Source organism: Arvicanthis niloticus, chromosome 26, assembly GCF_011762505.2.
Source record: "Arvicanthis niloticus isolate mArvNil1 chromosome 26, mArvNil1.pat.X, whole genome shotgun sequence".
Classification (NCBI taxonomy): Eukaryota; Metazoa; Chordata; class Mammalia; order Rodentia; family Muridae; genus Arvicanthis; species Arvicanthis niloticus.
The window spans coordinates 8775676-8790693 of NC_133434.1; the positions used below are offsets into that span (position 1 = coordinate 8775676).

At 46.3% G+C, this 15018-nt stretch overlaps 1 protein-coding gene and 1 long non-coding RNA gene across 8 annotated transcripts in view; one reads left to right on the forward strand and one right to left on the reverse strand.

The window, feature by feature from the left end:
* Positions 1–14439, reverse strand: part of Gramd1b (GRAM domain containing 1B) — a 179319-nt gene extending 164880 nt beyond the window's left edge. For 2 of the 7 annotated variants that reach the window (XM_076924765.1, XM_076924763.1), the window contains exon 1: positions 2709–3733. In XM_076924765.1, the coding sequence (XP_076780880.1) occupies positions 2709–3085 (377 nt within the window). In that variant the 5' untranslated portion in view covers positions 3086–3733. Of the gene's footprint in view, positions 1–2708; positions 3734–5103; positions 5288–14184 lie in introns of those variants that run through there. The other 5 variants (XM_076924768.1, XM_076924766.1, XM_076924764.1 and 2 more) reach the window with 4 other exon arrangements.
* Positions 2755–13952, forward strand: LOC143439039 (uncharacterized). The gene is made up of 2 exons (XR_013107493.1): positions 2755–2889; positions 8232–13952. It is a non-coding gene; the product is annotated as an uncharacterized LOC143439039 (long non-coding RNA).
* Positions 14440–15018: the final 579 nt, after the last annotated feature.

The following is a 15018-nucleotide window of genomic DNA, read 5'->3' on the forward strand; positions in this document are numbered from 1 at the left end:
ATCCTACATTCCCAGCTCAGTCTGCCTTTTTGTACATAGACAGTTAGCCTTCTGTATCTCCAAATGTTTTGGATACAGCATTGTTTAGAGCAGGCTGGTCTCAAATTCATTATAGGGCCAAGAAAGACATATACTCCCAGCTCAGTCTGCCTTTTTCTACATATACAGTTGGCCTTCTGTATCTCCAAGTTCTGTATCTCCAGATCCAATGGATTATAGATAAAAAGAATCCAGAAAAACTATACTGAACACATGCAGACTTTATTTTAGACTAGATCTCACTATTTAGCCCAGGTTAGCCCTGTGTTACCAATCATCCTGTTTCAGCTCCCTTCCCCCAGTGCACGAATTACAGACACACACCTCTATGAGAAAATGGACCACCAAGATAGATCAGCGGACAAAGACACTTGCTACTGAGCCTAAAGACATGAGTTCAATTCCTGGAATCTGCACGGTAGGAGGACAGAATCAATTCCTAAAGGTCATCCTCTGACCTCCACATACTAACACACACACACACAAAACGTGAAAAATTACATCTGTGGGAAAAGATGTATAGGTTATAAGCAAATAATATACCATTTTCTATAAGGTGACCTCAGAAAGACCTGGAACCAACCTCTATGGATACCAGGGGATGAGAAGACACTCATTTTCTTCCAACCCAATTAACAAGAACATAAAAGAACTGTCTTAAGTTATACTCAGGAGGTAAAATAAACTTCCTCTTTTTAATATTACCCTCCCACTTCAACAAAAAAGTATCCTACCATACCTTTAAATAACTCTCAAAATCAGAACCATTTCCTTACATTCCCTCAGCCCCACCAGCCTCCATAAGCCAGCAGTTCAAGACTCTCCATTGTGCCTTCTCTATCTGTGGCAGAATGGCATCTCTTTCAGGGTCTCTCACATTTGAGGAAAAAAGGACCTGAATCTTGGTTTAGTTTGAGATTAGCCCCCAACAGTCCTCACTTCCCTGTGCTCTGTGGAAAAAGAAACAGAGTGGAGTGTTGGAAAAGAAAGACCCGTTGCCTCCAAGGTCCATAACTGGGAGAACCTGTACAGTCATTGCAGACAGGAAAGACATTCCATAGGAATCGATAGGAGAAGCCAGGAAGACTCAGGAGGGTCACCTCCTGCATACCCCAGCCCTGGACCTCAGCAGCTCCACAAAGACACATCACACACTTGTTTCTTTTGATTTGGGCCATATTGTTCCCTAACCTCATACACATATCACTGTTTTCTTTCATATCTGAATTTGTCATAATTTGAGCCCCTCCCTCCCCGGCCTTCTCCTATGTCTCCAACCTTGCCTTTTCTTGTACAACCACTACAGGTGACATAGTGTAAATCTTCCAATGGCTCCATCTCTTCAGTGTGCATGAAACCTGCGTGTCTCAACTGCTTTCGTTATATGGTTAGATGGTTTGGATTTGGTTTGGTTTGGTTGTTTCATTGAGGTTTGGGGTTTTTAAGAGGTCAATCTTTCCATGTAACCCACGCTTATCTCGGACTCCAAGGACCTTCCACTTCTTCTTCCCAAGTTCTAGGACTACAAGCAGGTGCCCACACAGCTTTATTTATTTTATTTTGGAAGTGCTGGAGGCACCTGTGTGCTAGGCAAACTTTTTTTTTTTTGTACAAGTGTCCATCACCCTTAGCTCCACACCCCTTCACACCCTGGAGAGCCTTCTCAACATCACCACACTTGCTGGGGCCACACTTGAGCCCCACTCAACAAATGCTTCCTAAATGAAAATGAACCGATGTGAAAATGAACGAAACTGAACCGATAGGTTGATTTCCATTAAAGTGATCCATGACTTAGTTACCAACAACAACAATAACAGCAACGCCCGCCCACCCCATAATACAAACATCTGCTAACTCAGTAACCCCTGAGTCCAGAAGTAAATGGAGGAGGGGGCATGGTATCCATGAGTGGTGGGGACTCCATGCCACCATGGGGCAACTTCCTGCGAGTGCGCGCAAACACACACACACACACACACACACACACACACACGAGGGCGCACGCCTCCCGAGGCTTGGGAAATTACTCTGTGAGCTTTATGCCAATTCTTAGATGTGGTCAGCAAACATCTCCCTAGCAAAACTGGAGCTGGCATGGTGATGGAGGGCTGCGTCTGTCACGTGGTAGAAAACGTGAATATCTCACCTCTACACTGGCAACAATCTCAATGTCCCGTATCTTAGTGTAGGAAAACCGACAAAAAGTGAAATGAAATTTGGAGATTCATGTAGAGGTGCCACTTAAACTTCCGTCACTAGTCTTCCTCCACCTGTACAATGGAATCATAGTACTATCTACCTAATTTCTCCAAATTCCATCCTCAGGGTGAAGCACTCATCACAGACAGTAGTCTGTGCACAGTAAGGGCTCACGAAACACTAACTGATAACACTGTATTGGCCATTTTGCTTGTGAGGATCAAGAAATGAAAAGCAGCATGAATCTATGTCAAACACATCAAATAATGTAAAGTCCCTAGTTCTGGGCTATGGAGACACATTCACTAGCCCTGGTGCCCTGGCAGTGCCTGAAGACGCCAAGGTAACGCGATAAGCTCCAGCTTTGGTCCCCGGAAGTTTCCACCAGAATGCCCTAGGGTCCTAGACGGCCCTGGGGAGGGGCGAGAGGTTCAGGGGAAGATTGCTGGAGAGAAACGGGAACCTACCTGCTCTCACTGCACTCCTTCCGCTCCCTCACCCTCAGCCACTTGCGGAGCAGGAAGCGTTTTCGGCGCGGGGACGCGCTGGGTGTGGAGCAGTTGGACCACGGGGTGTCCTCGTCGCTGGAGGGCGTAATCTCAATGGACGGCAGTTGCAGGAACTCCTTGCCGGGGGGCAAGACGCTGGGTAAGTCCGGGGCTACCAGCCCCGCCTCCAGGCTCTGCTCCTGTACGTTCTTCATCCGGCGCATCTTAAAGCGCCGGCGGCGGAGCGTGGGGGTGGACGAGCTGGACCACACCGCGCTGCCCTCGGGCGCGCCCTGGGGCTCCGGCACCTGCAGGGCCGGCAGCTGCAGGTTCTCCATCATGTTGGCCGCCGGCATCGGGGTCCCTGGCCGCTGCCCGGTGCCCTCCGCCTTCAACCTGGCTCGATGCTCCCTCTCTCGGCTCCCTACCCCGGGGCCGGGGCTCCTGGCACTATCCCCTCTCACGTTCAGGGCGGCTGGAGCCTGCCAGTAGATCAAGTTCCTTTTCCTGGAGCGCCGAGAGGAGGGGACTGAAGGGGACGCCACCTCCTGCGGTCTAGAACTTTAAGAAGCGCGCTTCCCCGAGGAGTCCGACGAGGAAGAGGCGACCCGGGACGCAGTGACAGTCGCCTGCCAAGCCTTGCCACTCGGCTGCCCTCCTGGGGTTCCCCTTCGCGCGCCCGAGTGTTTGTCTTCAGCTGCGCCCGCCCGCTCGCTCTGCCGGTGTCTCTGCCTTAGCGGGACTCGGCGGCCCCGGACCCCAGGGACCTGCGCAGCAAACTCTCAGTGGTTTGCGTTCAGCAGACTGCGTTAGGGAGTCGGCTTGGCGCTGCAGGAGAGTGGAGGGCTGGAAGAAGAGGCGGTGGTAGGAGGGAGAGGAGAGAGAGAGAGAGCAAGGGAGACACTAGATAAAAACAAAAAAAAGGTGGAGGAGGTGGAGCTGGGGGCTGAGGAGGGAGTGGGTTGCTATCCTGAAAGGACACGCACAGGCAGCGACAGCCGTGTAACTGTACACGGAATCCCTTGGGGAGGGACTATACCTCCGAGTCAAGGCTGCTCCAATCAGCCTAATGAAATAGGAACACAATCCAAACTTTCTCAGGGCACCGATTGGCTAAGCAGCTCTGGTTAGCGAACTCCCAGCTTTTTCCTGGGGGGAGGGGAATCAATGGATTTCGCCCTCCCTCTCAGACCACCCAAGATACAGGGTTGAAGGAAAACTTTGCAGCCAAATCTCTCTCCTCCTAAGAAATGTGTATTCTCCGAGTTGTTCGGAGTGCTGACCAGGAAGACAGGGCATACAGAGTCAGAAGGAAAATGGAAAGTTCCCGAAGGCTGCTTCCAAAATGGCAAGCTGGGAAGAAAAGACAGCTCTGTAGAATAAGCTGAGGACGCCAGACACGACACAAAGAAACGACAGACGACAGACGATACGGTGGAAAGACACAGGACACACAGGACCAGTAAGGGAAAGATACTGGATACATGGTGTGTGACCTGGCCAAAACTATAGCCCCAATTATAAGTGACAGAAAAAGAGACTGAGACAGGTAAAGATGGTGTACCCTCAGAGACTCCAGGGAGTCAAGTGCATCCCTGGACATTCCCGAGACTGTGTAGTGCTGCTTCAGCTTGCTGAGGGATGGGCTGGGTCACACCGTTTACTGTGGCCCCAGACCTCTATAAACAGAAACGTGGACTAGTCCTGCCGAGTGTATCCGTGTGCTACATCACCGCCCTGCTAGAAGCAGGTGTACCCTGAGACATAGAAGCCATCTGCTTTAGGAAGACATTCTTTGTTGGATTGAGCCCCCTGCTGGGGTACAGGCTTAACACTCACCGACCCCACCCCTAACCCAAAACAAGGAGTTTGCCTCTTCAGTGGGAGACCATAAGGAACAACACAGACCCCACTATCTGGTCCACAATCTGGCCCCTTCTCTTTGCTGCTATTTGTTAGTCCAGTTTCCCTTTGGATGACTAAAAATCACATCCCTAAAGGTCTTAAGAATCCACTTCAAGCCTGGGGGGGTGCGGGGGGTGCACACCTTTAGTCCCAGCACTCAAGAGGCAGACGCAGGCAGATCTTCAAGAGTTTGAGTCCAGCCTGATCTACAGAGAGAGCTGAAGCACAACCAGGCCTAGACAGAGAGGGGAAAAAAAATCTATTTTAAAATAGCATATATCCCTACAGGTCAATAAGACATCTGAGGTAACAGCTGTCTGTCATGTCCTGCATTGACACATGGGTAAGCTTAAGACATTCTGACATTACAGAACCTCCTTGAGGCTGTGAAGAAAAAAAAAGGAAGTGTATCTGATGAAGGGCCAAGGCCGGGTTCACCCGTAAGCGATTCCCCTTTTCTGACCCTTACCTTGCATCCGGCTGCTGGCTTGCACAGGCACGATTCGGTATCACTCTATTTTAACTCCTGGTGGCAGAGAAAGGAGAAACCTCTTGCCATCAGGTGTCAGGCCTGGCAAAGACCTGGAAAGCTCTTCCGGCTTAGAACAGGGAGGTTGGGCTGTGTCCCTTGACTTCAGAATCAGTCAGGGATCTGCATAGTTTTCTTCACTGCCTTAGATCTTCTCCATGGAGGAACACTTTGCAGGAGGATCTGACAGCTTCCCAAAGAACTTGCCTCTTAGATGGGCTGTTAATATAAGAGACCAGAGTCTCCCATGCTCAAGGAAGGCAGGGCATTACCAGTTATTTGGAGGACAAAAATATGACAAATAATTTGAAGAAAGAAAGGGTAACACACACACACACACACACACACACTCATCCAAGCCATGGCAGTTGTTTCTGTTTACTTTGGAACACAGATAGTTGCAATTGCCAGAAGATGTCCCCTCTAGGCTCCCCAGAAAGAACGAAATGTCTCTTCCTTTGAACCCTTCCAATATTCTTTTTATTGGCGTGTGACCTTTAGATCTTGTAGAAAGGTTTTTTTTTTTTTTTTTTTTTTTCTACATCACACTGTGCCTTCCTAGCGACCTTAGGACCAAGGTAACAGAAGTTACTCCCCTCTTCTTCTTGCAGGCATGATAGTGGGGCAGAGCTGCAGAAACTTATCCAAGGACTCCCATGAATGACAATGATTAATACAACAAGGCCAGAATCAGACCTTCAGAAAGCAAGGTAGAGGCCAGCAAAATCATATAATATACAGCAACTCAAGAAAACACTTCCCCTGGTAGTTCCGGACTGCAGCTGCTCAGCTGTTTTACAAGTCAGCAAAAGAAGCACAAGTTGGCGGAGGAGGATGGTGTCATGGCCAAAGAGTGCCTACACCTCCCTTTCAGACTTGTGCCCTCCCCTTTCCCCATTCCCCTCTCTCCGGTTAGCTCTAATAACACCTCAGTTCTCTGGGAAACTGACCTCATCCCTTTGTGTTGGGGGGTAGGAAGTTACAGACAGGTGGTGTTCAGAATGTCCCACCCCACCCCCCACCCTCCAACCCCACATCTAGGCCTCCAACTTTAAATGAATGGATCTCATATTACCAAGCGACTGTTGTTTATTCTCAGCTGTACGGGTTCTCCTTTCCCATGGACACAAGACACCCAACACCTGTCCACTACTTCTGGAGACTCTCAATGAATTAGTCTGTTATGAAGAAATCCTAACAGCTTTGAGATAGACATCTCCTAAACGCACACTTCGATGCGTCAGCTATGAAAGCATACAGTCACCCACCAACCCAACCTAATAGGCAGAGACTGTCCCACGCAGCATTCGCGGAAGTGCGTGAGCAAGAGCAGACTAGGAATATGTGAGTGGAGTTTGCAGCTTGCAGGAAAGCTGGAGATGTGGACAGAAACGTAGCAGCAGATGCTGTGACAGTGGACGGATATTTCCCTCTTTTTATCAGTGAGCATTTTGTGCAAAGGGCAGTGTGGGGGACCCATGTTCAATAACAAACATCTACCCAAGGTTAAGACTGGTTAAAGACTAGAATACATGGTCAAAACTAGTTAGGAGTGGCCTTTTCCTTAGGCCTTTAGAAGGTAACTGGAGCCTACTTAGAGGCAGTGAAAGAAAACAGTGTCCTTAAAGGCCCATAGCCATCCCACCAGTTCTAGTCTCTGAAGCTCAAAAAATCAATTTGGCAGGCACTTGGCTCATTCCTATAATCCCAATTCCAGGCTCTCTGGGGAGGCTGAGACAGGAGAATTCATAGTTCAGGTCCAGCCTGACCTATATAGCAAGATCCTATCTCAAGAATTAAATTAATTGAAATGATTGGCTTATGACCCAAACAAAAATTTGTCCGAAATGACTGTTCTTGGCTGTAGGGATTTTGATCACAGACTTCCCTGAGGTGTACAAACCGCTTCACCACCTTGCCCAGTGAACTAGGAACATGGAGACCAATCACTCGGGTAGCAGTGAGGCAGAACAAGGTGTAAACGGTATGACGATAAGAGGAAAAAAATGGAAAGAATCACTTGAATCCACTTTTTTTTTTTTTTTTTTTTTGGTTTTCAAGACAGGGTTTCTCTGTATAGCCTTGGCTGTCCTGAAACTCACTCTGTAGACCAGGCTGGCCTCGAACTCAGAAATCTGCCTACCTCTGCCTCCCAAGTGCTGGGATTAAAGACCTGCGCCACCACTGCCTGGCTGAATCTACTTTTCATATGTGTCTTCTATTTTCTGAATTCTCCCTTGGCCTCCCATTCCTTGCAGGATCTACCCACTTAGGAAGGATAGGAAAAGGGCAGACACAGTTCAGTTTGTAATGTTCGTGCCACCAACCCTGAGTTCTTCTATCCCCAGAACCTAGAGAGTAGCAAGAGAGTACTCACTCCTCCAAGTTGTCCTCTGACATCCATATGCACAACACTCACATGCTAATAAATAAGCAACTTCTGTGTATTTTTTTTAAAGTAATAAAGAACCATGTTAAATGTATGAGGCTGGGGGAGAAGGGAGTCTAGGAAGCCAACTCTTGCTGCATATAATCGAAATAAACCACTGCTAACCAGATGCCACATCTAGTCCCTCCTGAGAAAGAAGAAAGTTCTCCAAGATCTTGATGGAAATTCTCCCATCCGGGGAGTGCTCGGCCTTGGGGAATACACGAATTTGGCAGAGACTTGCTTCAACTAGCCTTCACCAGAGCCCTGGTAATCTCTAATGTCACCTGGTCATCCTAGGAGAAGGGCAGCCACCAGATAAGCCCTCTGGTTTCACAGCTCTTCAGAGAACATTTTTGCATAACATTTGGCTGTCCTTGCCCACAACGCTGTAATATCAAAGCACGAACAAATGCCATCCCCTCTTGTCTCTTAAGTCTTGCAAGGACAATCTTTGTGCAAAGCAGGGCTGGCAATAACTTCCTAAGGTTGCCCCATCTACATCTTGACTGGTCATGCTGTGCTGTATGTAAGTAATTCAGGTGCACTCCTCAGAAGCAACATAGGACACCCCCTCAGGAACACTGAGTGCAGCCATGCTAGTAAAGACTCTTTTTGTTTTTCTGTCACTCATTATCAGGTTGGATATTGTCACTTCCCACCTGTGTACTCAAGATTTTGAGTAGCGGCTTTCTCCTGGCATGCTCGTGAAGGCTGGAATCACTGCAACCACGCAGAACAAAATGTGGCAAGTGATAAGCATTCTGTTACCCCAGCCTTTGCTGTGTCTGATTGCATTTATCATTCCCGTGTTAGAAACCAGGACTATTAATGTTGATCTTCCACTCAGTTTAATTTGACAAGTAGCTGTTAAATTAGAGCACTGTGTACACTCCTTGCTGAGTGCTGGAGACAGAGCAGGAGGAACCCGATAGCGCTGGGGCCACACCGGCCAGAAAGTCCGAGTGAATCATAATGCAGATGAGATGTGAATGGAAAGATTAGAATACTTCAACCAGAAGGAACTAGGTAGTTTATACAGGACCCATGGAGGAAACGGTATTTCAGACTCAGGGAGTAGGTAGGCCTGGGAGTTGAACCCCTGTGAACATAGATAGCCCCCTCCGAAGGCTAGGGAAGAATTACTATGTGTTGAAGGCCAACTTGAGCTAGTGACTTCTAAGCCAGCTTGGGCTGCAGAATGAGACTTTGTCTTAAAAATAAATAAATAAATAAAAATCTCAAGAATAAAATAAACAGAGAAAAAAAATAAGACAGTAAGAGTTTGAGTATTGAAGCCACTGAAGAGTAAAAATGGTGTTTTATAAAGTAAGGGGGCAGGTTAGAACAGATGGACTGGTGTCCTGAGACAAGGAAGACAGACTTACTGTGGTATTAATATTTGACTTCAGTCTTTAAACCAAAGGATGTAATTTAAATAGCTCTTGTTGTCTGTTTGATTTTTTTTCCTTTTTTGATGATGGTGACTATTATTTGTGGAGAAAATGACACTGGCGACCTATTACTGACTGTATCTGGGAAAATATTAACTCTGATAACACTTTGAAATATATCTTAGAAAAGCACTGGACCAATTAGGAGACTGTCAGCTGGTCAAGGTCTTAGGGTACTGACCTTCCGAATGGCTAGCAGTTCAGGTGAAAATATGAATAAAAAATCTGAGACGGGAATATAAACGGGATGAGAGGCGCGAAGAGAGGAAAACAGCATGTGTGGAAGATGGCAGAGACAAAGAATGCAAGCAAACCGAGAATGAGCCATGACTTGGAAGTCACGTGAAGAAGAGAATCAACATTGCTTGCCTGGCTATGGCAAGCCAGACACCATTAGAAGTATTCCACACTCAAAGCCCCACATCTGATGCTCCCAAGGATCCTAGAAAATGGGTCTCAAAATCCCCATATTAGAATATTGAGAGGATTATGCAGGGTTACATGTCCAAGTCCACAGGACTATCGAGTGGGGGCTGAGGACAGATTTAAGGTGGGATCTCTCTACAGCTCACGCTTTTTATTCCCCAAAGACTGAGACCGTTCCTCTACCTTTGGTAATTAGGTCTCTCGTGACCTCTGAGGCAACAACCACCGTGGAGAGGCAAGAAATGACATTGCTATTGGTTAGAGGGTGAATACAGAAGGATACAGGGCTAGACTGCATAATTAGGGTGTCCTTTCAAGAAGTGGGTGAAACACCGTCATTCATTTTCAAATCTTTCTTTTCAGGCAGTGTTTGTTTGCTTGTTTGTTTGTTTGACAAGATCTTTCTGTGTAGCAACGTGGGGGGGGCAATCATGGTTTATGTTTGGCTGTTGCTTCCCTTTTAATTTGTGTGTACTTTATTGCTGAGAGATGCCATGTTTCAAAGGAACAAAACGTGACTGCATGATGATGCCAGTTAAGATGGAGTTCTGCTTAAACCCGCTAAGAAAACTGAAGCTTTGGTTGTGTACCTGGTAATGTAACAAATCAATCAAAACCAAGCATTTAATATTCCCAGACTCTCTGCACATCTAAGAGTAGGCACTGTAAAGAATTTTCAAAAGTTTGTATAAGAAAGTACTCATTTCTTCCTAAAACTATTTCTTTTGAAAGCTCATCACAGATGACGCTGGCTTCAAGTCTGGAGGAGGGGCGCGGGGAGGTAAAAAGCCAGTCTCAAAAGACCAATTTCAAAGGAAAATGTTCTCGGATAGAAATGTGTGCCAAATGAGGTGTGAACGCACGGCGGAAAGATCCCAATGCAAAGAGGGTTAAAGAGGTGGTAGTGTGTAGCCCAGGGCTGCAGGTTACCAGGGGAGATTTCCAGGTAAAATGAAGAGATGTGTTTCCAGGAAAGATACCCAGGAGTGTTCTAGATTTTAAAAGAACATTTTCTTTGGCCTGTGATGATTTTTTTCAGCTTCGTGAGGGTTGAGTAGGAGACACATCTTCCATAATCTTTCTTCTTCCTCCTCCTCCTCCTCTTCCTTTTCTTTTTCTTTCTCATCTTCCTCCTCTTCCTCCTCTTTCTCCTCCTCCTCCTCCTTCTTTTTTTTTTTTTTTTTTTTTTTTTTTTGGTTTTTCGAGACAGGGTTTCACTGTGTAGCCTTGGCTGTCCTGGAACTCACTCTGTAGACCAGGCTGGCCTCGAACTCAGAAATCCGCCTGCCTCTGCCTCCCAAGTGCTGGGATTACAGGCATGCGCCACCACTGCCCGGCTTACATCTTTCATAATCTTAAGCACTCTATTTTCATGGTGCTCAAAAAGCCCAGAGGTGAGACTACAGTTTGAAACCATTCCCCCCCCCCCCCGATCTCAGAATCCCAGGACAGTGGAACAGAGGTTCTAGTGACCTCCCTCAGGTACCACTTCGCATAGAGGGTTTGGCAAGCCCCTTGAAGTTAGAGGTCAGAGCTCTGAGGTTAACTCGTTTGAAGAGAAGGCTCTTAAGCTGCAGGAAATGATTTCTTTAAAGCAACTGAGCAGCCAACCCTTTTTGTGAATGGGCACTCAAGCTGTTCCTTTATCCATCAATCAGAAAACAGTAGCCATTCTTCATAGGTAAGCAAGCCAAGACCTGGGACTACTTGGGTGTCATGCTTTGACCACTGGTAGAGTTGAACAGAACTCTCCCAATGCTTTATCCTGAGATGGGACACTGAAATCAGATAAGTAAATCCAGAGACAGGTGGCTGATGTCCTCTGCTGGCACATGTTGCTACATCTGCCAAGCACCAGGGACAGCCATCTTTACATACTAAGGCCGAGCCAAAAAAAAAAAAAAAGAGAGTCACTTCGTTACAACACAGGAAGAAGTCGAAGAGAGCTGGGCTCAACAGATGATTTCTATCTAGGTTTTCATAACCCGGGACTCAGCTCCGACAACACTATGACTCATTTCTCTTTCTGCAAGCCACAAAGCTAGAGGGAGTATCTGAAAGAAATCCATTCCGAGGCAGGTCTGCATTGGCCGTGGCCCTCTCTGCCTGTCAGCTGTTTCTCCTTTTCAGGAATACTCCCTATACATCTGCTCCGACTGTTCTCTGCCCAAGAGCTATCCCAAAGGCAAGCCATCATGCTTGCCTCCCAAGTCCTCTCCTGGCAGTTAAGACTGAACCACTCCGTCCATACATGGCCTCAGTGCCAGTGACTGCACAGGATTTTACACAGTCTGAAACAGAGACTTAGGAAAGTGAATACTGGAGTGGCTGCTGTAGCTCTCAGAATCTCCAAACTGGAAAGAATTGCTTTAAGCGATAAGTGGCCTGTGAACACAGAGTTAAGTCAGAGGCAGTCCCAGACGATTGCCTAGGTGTAGGAGTGTGAAGCCAGTCTGAGCAATAAGGGGGAAAACAAGACAAAAGCAAACAAACAAACTAAAAACAGGAAAAGAAACGGACAAACAAGAAAGATTTAAAAAACATTCTGCTTACTGGGGAGAAAACTGTTGGAGAGTGCTTGTCAGAAATGTACATGGAAGCCCTGGGTTCGATTCCCACAACCGCAAAAGAACTCTATTGAATAACATAGTGTCCACCCTTTAAGGGAACTACATCACTGAATGGAGCCTGTACTTGTGGGTATGTATCCAGGAAACCTCACTTTTTTTTTTTTTCTGATTTTTCTTTGGAGACGGGGTTTCTCTGTGTAGCTCTGGCTGTCCTGGAACTCACTCTGTAGACCAGGCTGGCCTCGAACTCAGAAATCCACCCGCCTCTGTCTCCCAAGTGCTGGGATTAAAGGCGTCTGCCACCACCACCCAGCGAAACCTCACTTTCTATTCCCTTACCTACTCCCTAAATGTAGCAACTTCTGAGACGTTAATTCTGTCTAGTAGTTGGACATTTTTTCCTTCTTTGTTTTGCATTTGAGACATGGCTCGCTATGAAGACTCTTGGCTGACTTAGGTAGACTTCACTATGTAGACCAGGTTGGTCTGGAACTCACAGAGACTGGCCTGCTTCTGCCACCTGAATGCTGGAATTAAAACTCAATGCCACCACACCCAGCACAGTTGGACACTTTTTATAAGCAGACTTTCTTTAGGTGATAGAATGATAGGCCTGGAAGGAACTTTAGATATTTACGGCAGCGTTCACTTTCCTTCCATCCTGCCTCTCAGATTCATGATGAGAAATGGAGGCCTGGCAAGGGAGACATTGGACACGGCGGTCACAAAGCTGAGGCTGAAAACAGACATCTTTGACGCAAACTCTACCTTTTAGTAACTTCCAGTACTGCTTTCTGAAGTAGTACTTTGACTTCCAAAAAAAATTTAAAACAAATTGCACAGAAGAGTCCCTAGCAGTCAGGAGGTTACACATCTAATTCCCCCGTGAGCCCACAGGGACCAAGGAGTAAACCAAACCCCAAGCACTGTGGGAAAGCTAATCCCAATGGTCAAATGTTTTGCTTTGCACCAAAGATCTAACAGGATGGTCATCTGCTTTCGGGAAGACTTCTTACTTACCTGAATAGAATGCCTTTATGTAGAAGATTCTCCTAATGCATCTTATTTTTTTTTAACTTTATTTTTGGTGGTTATGAGGAGCTGTGCACACCCCACAGCATGCGTTAGGAGGTCATAGGTCATAGAATTAGTTCTCTTTTCTCCACTATGTGAGTTCAGGGCATTGAAGTCAGTTCTTCAGGCTAGGCAGAAAGTGCCTTTGTCCAGTGAGCCATCTCTCTGTCATGCCCTCCCCCCCCCACACAGTGCACTTTAAATATTAGTTGATATTATATTATCAATGCATATATTTATATTAAATATTACACAATTTTGCGGAAACAATACTACTTAATAAAAGTCGTCAGTCAATTACTAACTTACGTGTTCTACCCTGTGAGTTTAAAATAAATGTGGGACACTTGGGTCTTAAATTAAAAGTCCACCAGATGTAGGTTAGAAATATTTTGCTGTCCTAAAAATAGATAGATTCACCTACAGATTCTTCATCCAAGCACTGTATATTCCCACTTAAGCTATATAATACATTTATGAGTTAAATGTCATTCTCCACTCCCCCTCAACCCACTCCATTTTTAAGATAAGAAAACTGAGGCCTGGGGAAATTAAGACCTTTATATATCAAGATGTGATGCAAATCTTAGGATTCTCAGCTTAAGCCAGTGTTGTCTTCCCTCCCTTGTCAATCTGTTTCAATGTTATAAAATCTGTATTCCCAGTTGCTACTCGAAACTGGTTCTCCTTGCCATTTATTTTCGTGAATATTTTTCCAACTTGGTAAACAAATGAATATTCAGAGATGTAATCCTACAAATGGTGCTGTTCTCCTGTTTAATCTAGTCAGCTTCTATCAGTCCCTTCAATAAAGACAGGCCACGAAGTTAATATTAATTTCTCCAGGCATTCATACTGAATTCTGAATATTTTGGTTTGTTTTTTTTTTTTAAAAGAATGTACAGCCCCAAATAGCCAGCAGAACTTATTTGTCAGAATTCCCAACAGAATTTCAGAACTTCGTAGCGGTGAGAAGTAATTTTTACACCATATTCAGACCACATAAGCAACTTCGTTTGTCATTAATTATGCAACCCGTAAGCCTCATTGTGTCACCAACACCTCTTACCTGTTCCGAAGTCTACCCATAGGTCTGCAGTAAAATGGCAGGTCTGGATGAGTCCCGCACTTCAAGGCCCCTGCTATTGAAAGGCTTCCCAACTGGACAACTCCACGGAGGGGACTCCAAATGCAGACAGGAGAAACCCTTGCTCTAAAAGAAGCCTGCTATCTTCCACTGGAACGGCTTAGTAAACACTAGAAGACCTTTAAACACAGCTTCTCTGTGGTCTTCTGATTTGGCCTCCACAGGTAGATAACCTCTTTCCAGCGTGTAGTCTGACAGTGGCTTAAATCTTGATAGTCTGAGCAAAGTCTCCTTTCTTGAAAGCTTGTTCACATGACCGCATTCCATGCAAGTGTGCCTTCTCTGCGGGCTGGACCTTGGACTTTGGACCCTAGAACCTGGGCATTAGTTTCTAATCCACACCATAGGAAATTCTCAGGTTTGACCACAACAACAGCTAGTCAGCACTCACTGGTCCTGTACGGGCATCAGGCTCACCAGGATGCTAACTACTCAGGCTCCTGTCTTACTTCCTTCTACCCTGCCTACCACCCAAACAGAGAAATTCCCCCTCCTTCCTTCAGGAACCAGGTGTTTTCAATGAAAAGTAGTGAGACCCCACCCACAGAGACATCGGAAGACAAGGGAGAAGGCCAGAAACTGTCTCAGTATAGGGTTGTCCTGGGTGACCTCTGGACCACTTTTCAGGCCTAAGGTTCTACACCATTCCACAGGTCAGAAGCTTCTGTCGCCAGTCCATGCCTGCCTTTGTTCCTCCAGCTGTCCTTCTGGAAGGCCTCATCTCTTCTGTTTTGAGAACATCTTCTCCATCTATTA